This window comes from Aspergillus versicolor (assembly GCF_001890125.1).
Source record: "Aspergillus versicolor CBS 583.65 unplaced genomic scaffold ASPVEscaffold_8, whole genome shotgun sequence".
Taxonomy (NCBI): domain Eukaryota; kingdom Fungi; phylum Ascomycota; class Eurotiomycetes; order Eurotiales; family Aspergillaceae; genus Aspergillus; species Aspergillus versicolor.
The window spans coordinates 1,232,599-1,246,992 of NW_024467531.1; the positions used below are offsets into that span (position 1 = coordinate 1,232,599).

A 14,394-nucleotide genomic window follows, 5' to 3' on the forward strand; every position below is an offset into this window, starting at 1 on the left:
AAATGGCGTTCTTCTCTCGCCAGTCACTTTATTTGCTTCAATAAATTCGTGGAGTGATACAGGAATTGTGAATGATTGTTTGAGAGACATTGTCCTCTTGGTTGTATGACGAATCATCTCCCCTCAATCACGACATCGTGGGATTCGATCCTTGATACCAAGGCCTGCGCAGAGCAAATTGCCGCCAGCAAGCCACCACAGGCGGCATTGCATATATCTAATCCTGTTTAGCCTCTGCTCAGTAAACTTAATTTTTCCTTGTTTTGTTCAATGGTGTACTTCGACTCTCATTGTGGATGCTGTTAAATAATGCTCTGCGGGCTGGGCAAGCACCTCATCATCAACGGCAACATACCCCTCCTGATATTCCCGAAAGCCTGGTCCTGACATGTCCGAGACTACTTTGGGGAAAGACTGATTTGTGGAGGTACCTTGATCCGAATCGCTGCAGAATCCTGATTGCATCATCCTTAGTGCGAATGATGGCATACAAGATCAATCAGAGGAGGGTATCGCCTGATATGTGAGTTAAATGTTTAGCTTAGAGCTCGAGGACAAATATAACGTCCAACTTTAATGATCTTTCACCAAATGGGGGTGACCATGCACGATGTGCTTTTTTATGCTCGCTATATCTTATCTGAGCCCCCCGACAGAACCGCCTCTCTTCACGTGTCAAGGTATCTGGTTTGTTTTGAATAACATTATAGGGTAGAGTGACCTGCGATTGTAGTTATGATCAACTGTTTAATTATTTCCTACGTCCTTCGGTGTCAGCCAAGCAACTAACAATACGGGGATACAAATATATATATATCGAACTTGCCAGCGTCCATGACCCGAAATGAGCTAACCCATGGCCACTAAGAGAATTCGACATTACATTGATAACGAGTCTAGATCTGACCTTTATGGACAGTGCGCAACGACTTATCAAGATGTGTTAATCGCTGGATCCAGTGTGCGACTTCGAGGCCCTACTATTCATACACGGTCGATAGGGGGTATGGACTGATTACACAGAATGACTCGTGTTGGTGCCGGTCGGAATCATGCCTGACATAATCCTCAAGGGAATCCCGAGTGAAAGGCAGAGTGAATCTTCAGGTTCGGTCCGACTGTTTCCTTACAGACCCGGTTGAGGAGACCGGCTTCGGGTTGAATGTTGATGTTTTCGATGGGGGAAGTTCGGACGTGGGGGCGTTTCTGATTGGTGGATTCGGGTGGAGGACCCCTACCATATGGGGAATAGCGTCTGCTCAGCTGTCTTCCTGCAACTCTCCGCTCTTCACCACCTTCGATGAGGAGAGAGGGTGAGATGAAGTCTTGTTCGAAAATGAAGCCCGTTGTGAGATACTCTGGTTCCGTTGGATGTATGGGCCAGATAGAAGGACATATTCACAACCAACAAACGGGACACCGATGATTGCTCGATGATCCTGGACCGGGCAGCCAACAGCTTCTCGACTTCTCCCAACTCCATTCGCCTGATTCACCGCTGCCATGCCCAGAAACAGAGTCTGGGGCGGCGGACCAGCCCCGATGGTGGTCAGAGCCGGCACTAATGTGCATATGGCCGCCTTATCACCAGTTTTGTCTGCATAAGGAGCTCCGCCAGCGATCGGCCCCATTAGCCGGATCTGAGAGATAATAAGAATTTGCGTCCGCTCTTACGGCTACACTATCTCTTGCGACCGAAAGCTTTTCCAGCCAGACTGGATAACTGGCAGACATGGCAGGACACAGCCCAAGCCCAAGCCCCGAGGGAACGCTGGCCGACCCCGCAGAGAAATATCCCCAAGATCCCCCGCAGGATCTCGACCTGGAGAAAACCCCCACAACTGCCGAGTCAGTTCTGGGACAACCACCAACCCGCCAGGTTCTGCCAGAAAGCGACCTCGATCATGGAATTGTCGGCTGGGAGGGCCAGGATGACCCGGCGCATCCCCTGAACTTCCCTCCATCGCGGAAATGGACGCTGCTCGGCTTGGTGAGCGCCGTCACCTTCATCTCACCCCTAGCCTCTAGCATGTTCTCGCCGGCTTTGAAGTCACTGTCGGATGACCTGGGCATCACGGATCAGACACTGCTCTCGTTAAGCGTCAGCATTTACTTGCTGGGTTATACTGTAAGTTGCGCCGTGCCCGGTCCAGAGAGAGCATGCTAATCAAACCACCATAGATTGGCCCTATGCTGCTCGCGCCGCTGAGTGAGATCTACGGTCGCAGACTCATCTTGAGTTGTGCAAATTGGTTCTTTGTCATCTGGCAGATCGGATGTGCCCTGGCGCCGAACATCGCCTGCTTGATTGTCTTCCGATTCTTCGCTGGGATGGGCGGTTCTGGATGTATCACCCTGGGCGCCGGGGTCATTGCAGACCTCTTCCCTGTCCACCAACGCGGAGTTGCAACATCTATTTGGAGTATGGGTCCATTACTTGGACCGGTCGTTGGTCCTATCGCTGGAGGTTTTGTCGGCCAGGCACTGGGCTGGCGCTGGGTCTTCTGGATTCTGTTAATCGCCGGCGGCGTCTTGTCGTTAAGCATTGAGATATTCAACAGGGAGACGTATGCGCCGGTCCTTACGCGCTGGAAGACAGCGAAGCTCGCGAAAGAGTTGGGTCGAACTGACCTGCGCAGTGCTTATGACTTGGAGGGCCGCGGCGTATCCGTTGCCAGCGCTCTCAAGCTCGGCATGAAGCGCCCTATGGTGCTCTTGTTCAAATCCCCCATTGTACTGTTCCTGGCAACGTACATGGCTCTCATCTATGGGCTCCTCTATCTGTTCTTCACGACAATCCCCAGCGTATTCGAAAACCAATACGGCTTTTCGCCTGGCCTCACGGGCCTTGCATATATCGGTATCGGAGTAGGCTTCTTCTCAGGGCTGGTGACCACAGCATTGACGAGCGACAAAGTCCTGATGAAGCTCGCGGCTCGCAATGGCGGGAAACTGGAGCCTGAAATGCGTCTGCCTGCACTTGTCTTCTGGGCGTGCCTGCTCCCCATCAGCTTCTTCTGGTATGGATGGACGGCCGAGAACAAGGTGCATTGGATTGTGCCTATTATTGGAATGGCTCCGTTTGGTATTGGCATGATGGGCGTGTACATGCCTATCCAGATCTATACCATCGACTGCTATCCCGCATATGCCGCCTCTGCGAATGCGGCTTTGACGGCGTCCAGGTCGCTTGTTGGCGCGTTGCTACCGCTTGCCGGACCGAAGATGTTCGGTACCCTTGGTCTAGGCTGGGGAAACTCTTTGCTCGGATTCATAGCGTTGGCGTTCGTGCCCATTGCCATCTTGCTCACGCGATATGGGAAGAAGATCCGTGAGAAGTTTCAGGTTGACCTCGAAACCTAGATGAATCTACCTTAATAGAAATAGACCTGTTGATCAGCAATGTGTCCGAGTGACCCAAACAATTCACTACCTGCTAGCCGCGCTGTAAGCATATATAGGATCTAGTTCAATAGCTCCCTCCACGACGATTACTGACTTTTTAGTTTCGATTGGGATGCACCCGTGCATTCGGACTGGTGGCTTTTCTGGTGAAACGGAGGTGCCATGATCAGCCGCACGTATTTATGAGACGGACAGAAAGACCTTTCAAGTTCAAATGACAATCAAGGACGCGGTCTGAGCAGACTCGAGCGACATTGGACACTGTAGCCGAGGGTGCAATGACTCGCCAAAGGGACACTGGCTTGGGGCTGACGGACGGTCGACCCTGCTCAGCTCTTCAAGGGACCAAGACGTCTTTTCTGGTGCCATCACATCAGTGAGCGATTGGCGGACTGGACTTCCTCTTCCAGGCCAAGTGAGGTGAACAACAGGTCCTCGCAGTGAATGACCACATTGGGACTGGGCTCTTGAGCCGCGACGACCCCAGGGGCACCTTGCATGTAGGAGACATTGATTTGCCAAGATCTGAACACGATGTTTAATAGCTTGGCAAACTCTAGAAGGATTTCCCTGATCCTCGCGCCCACTCAAACTCCAGCAATCTCGGGCCAGTGCCGACGATTGACGAGTTGCAACGGTTCAAGACGGCCCCCACCTCGAAATGCGAAAATCGAATCCCAGACACGGGTCCAAGGGCCCTGTGAGTGCGAGGTGTGCGATGTGTCCGGTGCAGATGTAGGTGCAGATTTACAAGTGCTCAATTCTTGAATTCCCGCGATGCAAAGTCTACCACTCTACCGGTAAAACTTGCAAGACGAAGTTACCCTCTTCAAGAGCCTTCAATCTTCAGAGGCCTGTTCCTTCGCTTCTCCTCTTGGCGGTCCATGGAAAACAACCTTCAAGAACGAATCCACTTTGAATACGAGGAGCCGGGGCTGATCCCTGTCGAAGCCACGCTGAGTGGTGAGGCTGAATACGAGAGATGGACATTTGCAATTTAATCAACCTCTGGCTCGACTGATCGAGCCGTCGATCTAAGTTTGTTTTCTGCGCAGGGTCTTAGGGCTGCTACGTGATCTAAATGCTATTTTAAAGGGACCTTCCCCATGGCGAGCAAAAGTGTTGAGGAAGACTTTTGAAGCATTTCCATCTCACCATCTGACTCTCTTTCACCCTTTCTTCCGCCGCTCATTTTACTTTTCCACTTGATACCCTTGTTGATACCACTCAAGATGCACGCCAAATACATCTCTGTCCTGGCCCTCTCTTCCGTGGCCCTGGCAGCCAAGCCAGCGTAAGTTATCGAACCGTGCTTCCAATGAAGCCGCTATCCAATACTAACGACTGTATACCAGCAACCTCCCAAGACAGGACGTTCCTTCACTCGACGACTGGATTTCGGAGCAGGGCGGCTCCGACATCCCCACCACGACTTTCGGCTCTGGTTCATTTTCCACCTCCGGCTCTGACTCCAGCTCCGACTCTAGTTCCGACTCCAGCTCCGACTTCAGCTCTGACTCTAGCTCCAGCTCCAGCTCCAGTTCCGACGACGAAGTTGACTTCGCCGGCATCGACCTCCCCAGTTCCGTTGTCTCCGAAATCCAGGACCTCCCGTCGTCAATTAGGGAGAAACTCACCGACCCTTCTGAAGTCTCGTCGGCATACCAGGACGCTTTGGACGGCCACCCCCCAGCATGGGCCGCCGAACTTCCTGATGGCCTAAAGGACTATATCGCTTCGGCCTGGGGTGTTGAGCTCCCGGAGTCGACTGGCTCATCCGACAGCAGCAGCAGCAGCGATGACGATGACTCCTCGTCTTCCTCTTCGTCCTCTGGTCCTAGTGAGACCAACTCGTCCAGTGACGAGGATAGCAGCAACTCCTCTGACGACTCGTCCAGCGACGACTCGTCCGACAACAGCGGTGGTGGTGAAGACGGCGCCGCCGGCATGCTGAACCCATCTGTCCTCGCTAGTGTCGTTGGTGCTGTTGGTGTCTTGACTATTGCTGTTGCTCTGTGATTTCCTTGCCGATGCGAGTTAATATAACGCACGACGGTCTACAGACGTCGATTTGTGCTATTTACCCTTGTTCTCCTGTCCATTCTTTGATTCTTCTCTTCAAGCATGCGGCTCAGCATTGCTTGCGTTTACGTTGTATAATTGAATTACTTAGCGATTAATATCCAAATATTATGCTCCGGCATACAAGCAATTCGTCGGTTATAAGTAGTGCCTAGTATCCACTGCACTCAGTGAGTCCCTGCTTCATACTTATCTACCTGGACGATTTAATTGATGTGACATCACACCACATTGGAAGGTGCAAGACCGATTGCTCCTTCCCAGTAGACTGAAACTGTTTGAATGAGACATTAGGCAAGCGCGCCTGGGTTACGGTGGGTCGCTCCTTCCTTATTCTCGTTGGCAGTCGTGCCTCCCCACGTCTGTCGAGCTGAATAGATTGAGAAGGTGCGGCTGACTCCAGTCGCTGCTGCCTGTTCGAGCCCAACACCTGATGAGACGCTATACAAAGCCATGCACTGGCTGCACGCTTAAATCATACATTCCCTCTTTCATGCATCTAATTTGACCATATATTTGTCCAGCAGCTGCTTAACCCTGTCAACCGGTAACGCCTCCTGCGTCCGCCCCTTGAGCCCGGTCAATGTCTCGGCCTTGCAGAGCGCATTAAGAATTGCCTCCTCCGTCGCTTCCGATGTCGCGTAGAATAACGAATCGATAACTTCATTCTTAACAGTCTCGACACGCTGTGTTTCAATTGGAGGCAGATAGTCGAATCCGCTGGAATTCGTGGCCAGTTCGTTGGGCGATGTCCCGGTTGATAGAGCGAGGAATATCTCGCCGGAGAAGTTCCGCCCTGCACAGTGGCCGCCGACCTGGTTGCTGGTTATTTTCTTGTTTATATAAATAAAGAGCATTAGTTGTATATACCTGGGTGACGCCCATGCCTGCGTGCTGTGCGATACGTCGCAGCTGATGTGGGAGTAAAGGGGCGTCAGTACTGGTCTTGGTTAGGGTGTGGAAGTGTAGATGGCAGCGGTGCAACTCACACCACAACTACGATGATACCTGAAACCCATGTATATCAGTATAAATGCTTACCGTGGTAACGAGGATACCTACTTCCCTCTGCCGCCCTCCCTGCGGCTGGTAAACGGGGACATTTCCGATTCTGAGGTCTTGCTTCTGTCCATGATTAGCTTGCACAAGAACACCGAGCGTATAGTCCCTTTCAATTCCGGGAACAATCCGCGAGCTTGTCCCGGTCCCGCCCTTATACCCATGGCATCGCATTCCAGTTCCCCCACCATGATTTCCCTCTAGAATGTCATCCTGTCTCTTCGACGCCCAGATGGCGTCATAGACATCATGCTCGTCGATTGCAGAGGCACTAATGTCATTGAGAAGCCCATCGTACGTCTCCCCCACTACAGGGATGTTCATCCTCCTCGCGGCTTGCAGCTCATCCTCTCCGGACTTTTCAGCCTGCTCGAACTCCCACCGAAACACGCCGTCATATACCTTCCCGACGCTGACCGTGTTTGTGAGAGCGATCGGCTGATTCTTGTCAGGTTCAACGAACAAAGGCGAATGGCCAGGCCCTGGTGCTGGACATATGCTTACCGTGTTAAGATATCCCCACTCAGCTATCGCATGCGACCCAGTTAGTTCTCCCATCCCGTTCAAGTCGTGCGTCCCCGCGTAGCAAGGCACGTCCCTGGTGTGTTTGACGCCGCGGGGGAATATCATCGTGAGACCGGTGTGGATGCTCGGGTTTCGGTGGATGGTGACTTGACCGACTGTGACGCCTGCATATTGTTACTCTGCAGGTACGAGGAAGGCTAGTAGGGATGGTGATTAGGCTATGCTTACCGTTGACGTCGAGGAGGGAGTTCTTGGGCCCTGGGGTGAATTTGCCGGGGCTGTACCCGAGATCTCGAATCCGGGGGCGTGAAGACATGTTGTGTTTTGGATATGGTTAGAAGGGCAGATATACGATATGGGTTGGATGAAAGAAGTAAACTAATGGCAGGAGGGGCTGTTTACTTTATACCGCGACCTAGCTAGTAGCAACTGCGGGGTGATGTTGCATTGCAGGAAAAACCAATAAGCAGTGTTGGAGACACATAAATATTAAATTTCCAGTGATATAGAGAGCCCTGCTACGGCTTCAACCCTGACCCTGACGTTCCTTGGGCAGATCGGCTCCTAATAGGAGCGGGCGTTAGTTTAGATTATCTCTGAGTTTATCTCATTGCTATTGTGGATGAGTAGAGCTTCCCCTCTACCGCCTCTATTTGTTTCTTCCAGCTTATATACACATCCTGGGTTGAGGTTCCGTCCTCATCAAACCCATCCAAGTCGGCTCCCTTCTGTAGCAATAGCTCCATAGTCTTCTTCAAGTAACCCACGCTTTCTTCGGTTACCTCACAAGCCTGCAGGAAGCGAAGTAATGGTGAGCAGCCGGCTGCATCCCCGGCGCTCACATCCGCCCCGAATTCGAGCATCTTGCAGCAGAACGAGTACTGCTTGGCAGTTATAGACGGACGACGCAAAAGGCGATGCAAAGGGGTGTCTCCCGTATTAGTCCTGGCATTGGTATCTGCACCTAGGGGTAGAAGGGTAATCCCAGAATACCAATATTCCGCATCCTCAGCTGCAGCATGTAGAGGCGTACATCCGTTTTCGTCTCGTAGATTGATATCCACTCCCAAGTCAACCAGCAACTTGAAATACTCACCGAAGGCGCCGTAGGTGTTTGATATGCCGTAGTGAAATGCACCCCGTCCCGCATGGTCCACGGCTTTTACATCTGCCCCATGTTCAATGAGGAATTTGACGGTGTGGCCATGTCCCAGCCGTCGCATGGCGGACAGGAATGGAGTTTCCCCTTGGTTGTTTGCTATGTTGACGTCAGCGCCCAGCTTCACGGCCTTTTCTACTACGCCCCATCCAAAACCCCCGATGTGGTCGGGGCTCAGATGTACAGCGAGACGTAAGGGTGTGTTTCCCATGGAGTCCCTCAGGTTCAGGTCAACCCCTTGGGCTACGGCGTAGTCGAACGGGCTTCCACAAGTGCCCAGGCGCACCAGCTTGTGAAGTGCTGTCTCCCCCTTTCCATTCCGTGCATTGGGTGAGAACCCCCGCGAGAGCATTAAGTCAAGGATTTCTCTGGTCTGACGATATACGGCGGCATGCAGGGGTATATAGTCTTTACGAGGCCCCGGAATTGTTGGATCAGCTCCGTGATCAAGCATCAGCTCCACAGCTCGAAACTTGTTCTCAATAACCGCGATGTACAGTGCATTTAGGAAGTAGCCGTCGTGTTTATGAACGTCCCAACCTTCGTCAATCATGAATTCAATCATACGAGTGTCGTTGGTCACCAAGCTCTGGTGTACGACCCAAGTCTGGTGAGAGCGTATCTGCTCCAGGTCCCCTAATAGCCGGAGGTGGAAGTGTTTCAGGTAAGCTTTCAGTTGAGGGCAGCCACGGAGAATCTTCTCTGTCAGGTGGGTTTGAAACGCTTCCAGCGAATCCATAGGGTCCGGATCACCGTCTCTCCAGTTGGTGATTGGGCGAGCCCACTCCTCTGTTCTGAGTATCGCCAGCCAGTCACTTTGGCCCCCGCGCGACTGGAGCAGAGCCGCCACGTTATCCGCACGATGTTCAACTGCAAGAGCGAGTGGTGTCTTCCCCTTATCGTCTGCGGCGTTTATATATGCCCCATGGTCGAGGAGAAGCTGCACCATCTTCAGTTGGTTGCCCACCACTGCATAATGCAGGGCCGTGCGGTTGCGGAATCCCACCCTGAGATTCACTCGGTCGATCAGGAACAGTGCAATCTCCTCTTTGCCATAGAGAGCTACCCAATGCAGAACAGGCGATAATGAGCTCTTCTCCACGGCAACAACAAGCTCGCTTTCACCCGCGTCGTACTCCTTGAGTGCGTTCGAGCGCCTTGAAAATCTGTCCTTGTGGTCCAGTATTAGATACAACCGGCCCCTCTCGATTAGAATTTCCATCGGTCGTCTTCCTTGGTGCTCGGAGAGGCCTTTTTGGCGGGCATCTTCTCGTCGGATGGCCTCTAGATACTGTGTTCTAGGTATCCGCGAGAGAACATCTCGGATGACGTCGGTGAGCGGACGACAGCCTGCTAATTTAAGAGCATAGTAGTCCAGAATTGGGACATGAGATACTATGACAATGAGTATATCATAGGGCAGGATATCGAATGAACGAGGCATCTTCGAAGAGTTGAAGAAAGACGCAGGAATTAAATAGAATAGAATAAATAAATCGAAGCCTGCCACGTCCCGCCCTAACCACATCGGGCAATACGCCAGTGCCTGGAGCTGGAGCCTGGAGCCTCAACTACAGTGTATACATGTGCAAGTTATAGTATAAAAGAACGAGAATCTTCCAATATCGAGTAAGCAGCCGACCGTGGAACAACCGTGGAACAACCATCCAAGTTGGGAGATTCCACGTCATACTGGCGAACCACGGCTATATATCAGGCCAACAGCCACCCGAGGCCCTTTGCAAATCAAGCATCATCACAAACAATTACCACAAGAACAATGTATCAAATCCTACTAGGCCGCGGAGGCCAACAAGCAGGAGTCGTCAGCCGACGCATCCGATCAGTACGTCGACATTCGAAGGGAGCAACTATGAGATAGGTACTGATATCAGATTAGAAAGTCCGGCCAGAAAACCAGATCCCATACAGCTCGCTGCACCGCCAGGGGGCTGCTTGGACTGCCGGCGGATTCGGAGTCGCATCGACTTTGTTCGGTGTCTACAGGACTTTCAATTCGATGAGGTTTTTCAAGTATATCAAATAGGTGACGTGGGAATTCGCTTAGGGCTGGCGTTTTTGGGCATGATTTGCGCAGACACTCTTTAATGAGAACGAATGAATATGATGAAACCTAGTATTTGCCATCTATTTCGGCCGGAGAACATCCCTGCCAGTCACAAGACTTGGATGAATAAATGGCTAGAATCATGGTGGCGAGCTTCCCCGCTTGATCCATGGGACAGAGCTCTAGCTTTCTCCAGAATCCAGCGTTCTAGCCTCAGCCCACGCGAGCGATATATGAGAATTGTATGTGGAATTATAGTTCTCTTCATGAAGTGATATCCGTCAAAGTCTACTACCCAACGTTTTCACCGCGATTGGGCATATATAGTCCAGGAGACACGAGATACTGACATATATGCAGTCTATATAATGCAGTATTAAAGCAGGAAAAGGTCAAGGAAGACACATCATATATCTGGTACGGTGACGTCAAAACCAGCACCATCCATGGACCAGCAGCTCCCTGCCCATAATAAATAGTGCACGGGGCCTGCAACTTCCACTGCCAAACAGCTCTCACAGAATAGAGACTTACCAAACTACTGAACCAAGCTGTCGAAATGAGTTTCCGAATCAGACCCTGTACACAAGGCCTAAGAGGCCTCACATCTACCTCTCTACGTCCACGCAGCAGCACACTCTCCTACATCCGGCCCCTATCAACAACACCAACAGCTCTCCGCCCCTCCCTATCAGAATCAAAAGAACCCATCCGCCCACCAACAACAGCACAAGAACGGCAAGAAATGCTCGAAACCCTCGAGCGGCAAATCCTATCCCCCGAGCGTGCCGAAACAGCCTACAGCGGCACGGACAACGAGGTCGGCTGCGACAACTACGCTTACGACCCCTCGATAACAAACCCCGAGGGCGAGTTCCAGTGCTTCGAAGAAGAAGTGCGTGTTGACGGTGCGGTGGATCCGCTCTTTATTTCCCCTGCGAATCGCGATTTCAGCCAGATGCTGGATCCGAATCTGGACGGACGGGCTGTGGGGAGGGATAAGGGGGATCGGCTGGGTGCGGCGGGGAGTGTGAGGGGGTGGGTGAAGAAGGGGAAGGAGGTGAAGATTCGCCAGGCAAAGGGGAAGGGGGTGAATGTTGATGAGTATGAGAGGTTGCTGAGGGGGTTGAGGAAGGTGCAGATGAGGTGAGTGTCTGGTTTGGATACTATGGTTTGGATGATATGGTAGGCTAATGGAGATAGGCATATGGGAAAGGACGCAACAGAGAAGCCAGTTTGAGTATCTGAGATTGAGGCAGGGGTATGCATCAGTCTCCGCCCATAGGGTGATATATGGAAATCAATTGCATGTCAAGGGCGGAGCTATTCTCTCGTTTACAATCTTCAATCGCATCAGAAAGATAAATGCTACAAATGTATTGAAAGACTAACTTACTGCCTCCCCTTCCACTCCTTCGCACAGTCACCATACGTAGAAAACTCCACCCCATCCCACTTGTTCAACCACTCAATAACACGATCAATCATGCCAATAACATGTGCCATCCCACTCGTATCGGGATGAAGAACGAGCGGAAATACAAAATCCTGCTTCGCGCCATCAATAGTCTCATGGTAGAGATACTCGAACCGGGCCTTCCAGTTCTGCTCGATCGTCTCGGGACTGACGAAGCCGTGTGAGTTTGTCGCAGCCGGGATGAATTGCATGGGTGTCATGTCCTCCATGTACCAGTTACATGGAATCTCGACTAACGTGCTCGCTGTTCGCGGTGCTGGTGGTGGCAGTGGGTGCATCCAGGAGGAGGCCGGGACGGATGGCGAGAAGTCAATCGGCTTGGGCGTAGTTCTGGAAAGGAGGAAGTATGGCGCAGAATCATGGTGTGTGAGAGATGTGTCTAGCCAGGTTTAGCAGATATCTCAACTCAGAGGTATTAGGTATCGCACCGTATAGAAACCCCTGTTCCTCAAGAACCTTGACCGTATGCTCCCTCAGCTGATACAGCGGTGCCCTCCAACCGAGCGGCCTCTTCCCCGTTAAATCTGTCGCAAGTTGAACACATTTCTCAATGACATCCTTCTCTTGTTGCTCAGAGAGCTGCGGGGCGCCCTCGTGCGCATATCCGTGGCATCCGATCTCAGCGCCCGAGTCAACAATTGCCTGCGTCTCCTTGGGGAAGGATTCCATCGAGTGTCCCGGCACAAACCATGTTACTGAGGATGAGATTCCATGCTTCTGGAATAGGCGGAGCAGGCGGGGAACGCCCACTTGCGCCGCGAAATAACCGCTGCTGAAGTCCGACAGGCCGTTGGTGGGGGATGCTCCTGTTCCGAGAAAGCCGGAGACGGCATCGAAGTCGACGGAGAGCAGAATCTGGATGCGGCGATTTGATGGTGTAGCCATTGGGGATAGATTACAGGGAATGGGTGATTAAGAGGAAGTTAAGAGAAGTTGAAGTGGGAGAAGTGGGATTTATGCAGTGGGGACGATCCACTTGCAGATCTCGCAGTCTGGACTACACGGTCTTCATTGAGCTAAGCCCTATTACCATTAATTACTAGCTTGCATATCGAATCACTATCACCCATTTACATTCTTGTACAGCGTAGACAACGATTCTAAAGGACGAGGTTGCCAATCATTCCCAGGCCGCCGAGAACAGCAGCAGCGCCGCCAACGAGATGGGCGTTCGCACCGCCAGTGAACTCTGGGGGAGCAGGGGAGGAGCTGGCCGGGGGAGTGCCAGTGGGAGTGCCAGTGGGAGTCTCGGTGGTGCCAGTTGGGATGACGGGGCGCGACGATGTTGACGACGTGGTCTCGGTCGGCTCTGGGGCACTGGTGGGCTCACTGGTGGACGAGGTGAGGGTTATACCCTCGTTCTCAGCGCAAGTCTCAGGGTCAATGCCCTACATATTGTGAGTATTATCGTCGTCTGTAAGAGTGCAGGTAGGGGATACGCACATCAGGACAGCAGCGACCCTGCTGCAGACAGAAGTTGCCGCCGGGACAGGCCCCTATATAGCCTTGTCAGTACCACGAAGTGACGAAGATGAGAGTACCTACAAGTTCCATCGGGGCAGCAAGTGTCTCCACGAGTAGGGTCGTAGCAGATGTTGCTAGTTCCACACATCGGCCAGTCAGATGGACAACCAGGGGTGGTGGGAGGAACGAAAGACTGGTCCTGTCGCTTGCTGAGGACACGGTGAACTGGCATGTTGTTGTCGGCGACAACAGCCTGGGCAGCCAAAAGAGAGCCGAGGGCAATGATGGAGGCGTACATATTGGAACGAGTGACCAGAGAAATACTGAAAGACGAACAAAGTACACAGATGGCGATGGTTCCGCACCGCAGATGGGAATCGGCCGGGCCTTATATACAGCGGCGTTAGGGCATCTGCAGCTGGCAGACAGAGCCCCAATGACCGGGATAACAGTATCATCTCCACCCCCTCTTCTGCAGGCTGGGCTCATTTCCGGAATACGAGGTCGTGCAGCTGGCGGCATCCTCCCAGTGGAGGAATTGACAAGTCGTGGCGGAAAACAGAACAACCTTGTCGCGCTGGCTTGAGATAACTTTGTGTGGCGTCAGGCACAGAGCCTGGCTGACCTTGGCCCATTGAAGGCAAGGACCGCGGAGAATTGACAGGCTGCTATCGAGCCTCGCCCTGAGACATTCCAAGCTTGGACAAGACAGGTTTCCAATGAATATGCGTTGGTTCAAGAGCCCAGGCCTTCCAAGACTCGGCATCGCTGCCGCTTTTCCGGGCGCGAGACGGGGTTGGCCACGACAGGAAATGAAATAAATTAACGGATGAGCTCGAGACAGACAAACATCTCTCAACCTGCACATCGATCCTGTTGTCGCAGGGCTGGGGCTCTTGGTGGTCCAGAGTCCAGACAGCCCCTCGGTTCATCACCTGCAGATGTTGGTTATTTCAGGTGGAGATGGCGAGAGAGAACAGAGCCTCCAAGTCGCTGCTTTGGCCTCTGGTAATTGGGCTGCTGTCATTTCCCCACGTTGCAGGGTGACGCGGCTGAATACGAGGTCTATCCCAGACTGCGTGAATCTTCTTCAGCCGAATCACCTCCAACACTCTCCCTCCATCACTATTAAAGTGCTGTCAGAGATGCAACTGG

General features: G+C 52.3%; 7 protein-coding genes across 7 annotated transcripts; 4 read left to right on the plus strand and 3 right to left on the minus strand.

The window, feature by feature from the left end:
- Positions 1–1,732: 1,732 nt before the first annotated feature.
- On the plus strand, positions 1,733–3,363 carry ASPVEDRAFT_137648 (MFS transporter; the record flags this gene model as incomplete). The annotated part of the gene is made up of 2 exons (XM_040807414.1): positions 1,733–2,128; positions 2,182–3,363. 2 exons carry the CDS (start codon positions 1,733–1,735, stop codon positions 3,361–3,363), a joined length of 1,578 nt encoding a protein of 525 aa, XP_040670829.1.
- Positions 3,364–4,637: 1,274 nt separating this feature from the next.
- On the plus strand, positions 4,638–5,424 carry ASPVEDRAFT_86430 (uncharacterized protein; the record flags this gene model as incomplete). The annotated part of the gene is made up of 2 exons (XM_040817843.1): positions 4,638–4,699; positions 4,761–5,424. The coding sequence occupies 2 exons, from the start codon at positions 4,638–4,640 to the stop codon at positions 5,422–5,424; spliced, it is 726 nt and encodes a 241-aa protein (XP_040670830.1).
- Positions 5,425–5,978: 554 nt separating this feature from the next.
- ASPVEDRAFT_86431 (P1 family peptidase) lies at positions 5,979–7,387 on the minus strand (the record flags this gene model as incomplete). The annotated part of the gene is made up of 5 exons (XM_040817844.1): positions 5,979–6,302; positions 6,358–6,399; positions 6,529–6,984; positions 7,051–7,235; positions 7,300–7,387. 5 exons carry the CDS (start codon positions 7,385–7,387, stop codon positions 5,979–5,981), a joined length of 1,095 nt encoding a protein of 364 aa, XP_040670831.1.
- A 2,602-nt stretch (positions 7,388–9,989) lies between these two features.
- ASPVEDRAFT_44614 (uncharacterized protein) lies at positions 9,990–10,590 on the plus strand. The gene is made up of 2 exons (XM_040813090.1): positions 9,990–10,076; positions 10,131–10,590. Exons 1-2 carry the CDS (start codon positions 10,011–10,013, stop codon positions 10,275–10,277), a joined length of 213 nt encoding a protein of 70 aa, XP_040670832.1. The 5' UTR covers positions 9,990–10,010; the 3' UTR covers positions 10,278–10,590.
- A 267-nt stretch (positions 10,591–10,857) lies between these two features.
- ASPVEDRAFT_86434 (uncharacterized protein) lies at positions 10,858–11,538 on the plus strand (the record flags this gene model as incomplete). Its single annotated transcript, XM_040817845.1, has 2 exons — positions 10,858–11,444; positions 11,502–11,538. 2 exons carry the CDS (start codon positions 10,858–10,860, stop codon positions 11,536–11,538), a joined length of 624 nt encoding a protein of 207 aa, XP_040670833.1.
- Positions 11,539–11,690: 152 nt separating this feature from the next.
- On the minus strand, positions 11,691–12,660 carry ASPVEDRAFT_137554 (polysaccharide deacetylase family protein; the record flags this gene model as incomplete). Its single annotated transcript, XM_040807405.1, has 2 exons — positions 11,691–12,154; positions 12,204–12,660. The coding sequence occupies 2 exons, from the start codon at positions 12,658–12,660 to the stop codon at positions 11,691–11,693; spliced, it is 921 nt and encodes a 306-aa protein (XP_040670834.1).
- Positions 12,661–12,718: 58 nt separating this feature from the next.
- On the minus strand, positions 12,719–13,688 carry ASPVEDRAFT_44616 (uncharacterized protein). The gene is made up of 3 exons (XM_040813091.1): positions 13,321–13,688; positions 13,219–13,271; positions 12,719–13,163 (listed from the first exon to the last, which is right to left on the minus strand). Exons 1-3 carry the CDS (start codon positions 13,535–13,537, stop codon positions 12,876–12,878), a joined length of 558 nt encoding a protein of 185 aa, XP_040670835.1. The 5' UTR covers positions 13,538–13,688; the 3' UTR covers positions 12,719–12,875.
- Positions 13,689–14,394: the final 706 nt, after the last annotated feature.

Bases quoted from the DNA above. Each gene is read 5' to 3' on its own strand.
- ASPVEDRAFT_44614 (XM_040813090.1), top strand. From the start codon at position 10,011: ATGTATCAAATCCTACTAGGCCGCGGAGGCCAACAAGCAGGAGTCGTC. The intron at 10,077-10,130 runs GTACGTCGACAT...ATATCAGATTAG, and splicing joins TCAGCCGACGCATCCGATCA to AAAGTCCGGCCAGAAAACCA.
- ASPVEDRAFT_44616 (XM_040813091.1), bottom strand. From the start codon at position 13,537: ATGTACGCCTCCATCATTGCCCTCGGCTCTCTTTTGGCTGCCCAGGCT. The intron at 13,272-13,320 runs GTAGGTACTCTC...AAGGCTATATAG, and splicing joins TTGCTGCCCCGATGGAACTT to GGGCCTGTCCCGGCGGCAAC. The intron at 13,164-13,218 runs GTGCGTATCCCC...CACAATATGTAG, and splicing joins AGGGTCGCTGCTGTCCTGAT to GGCATTGACCCTGAGACTTG.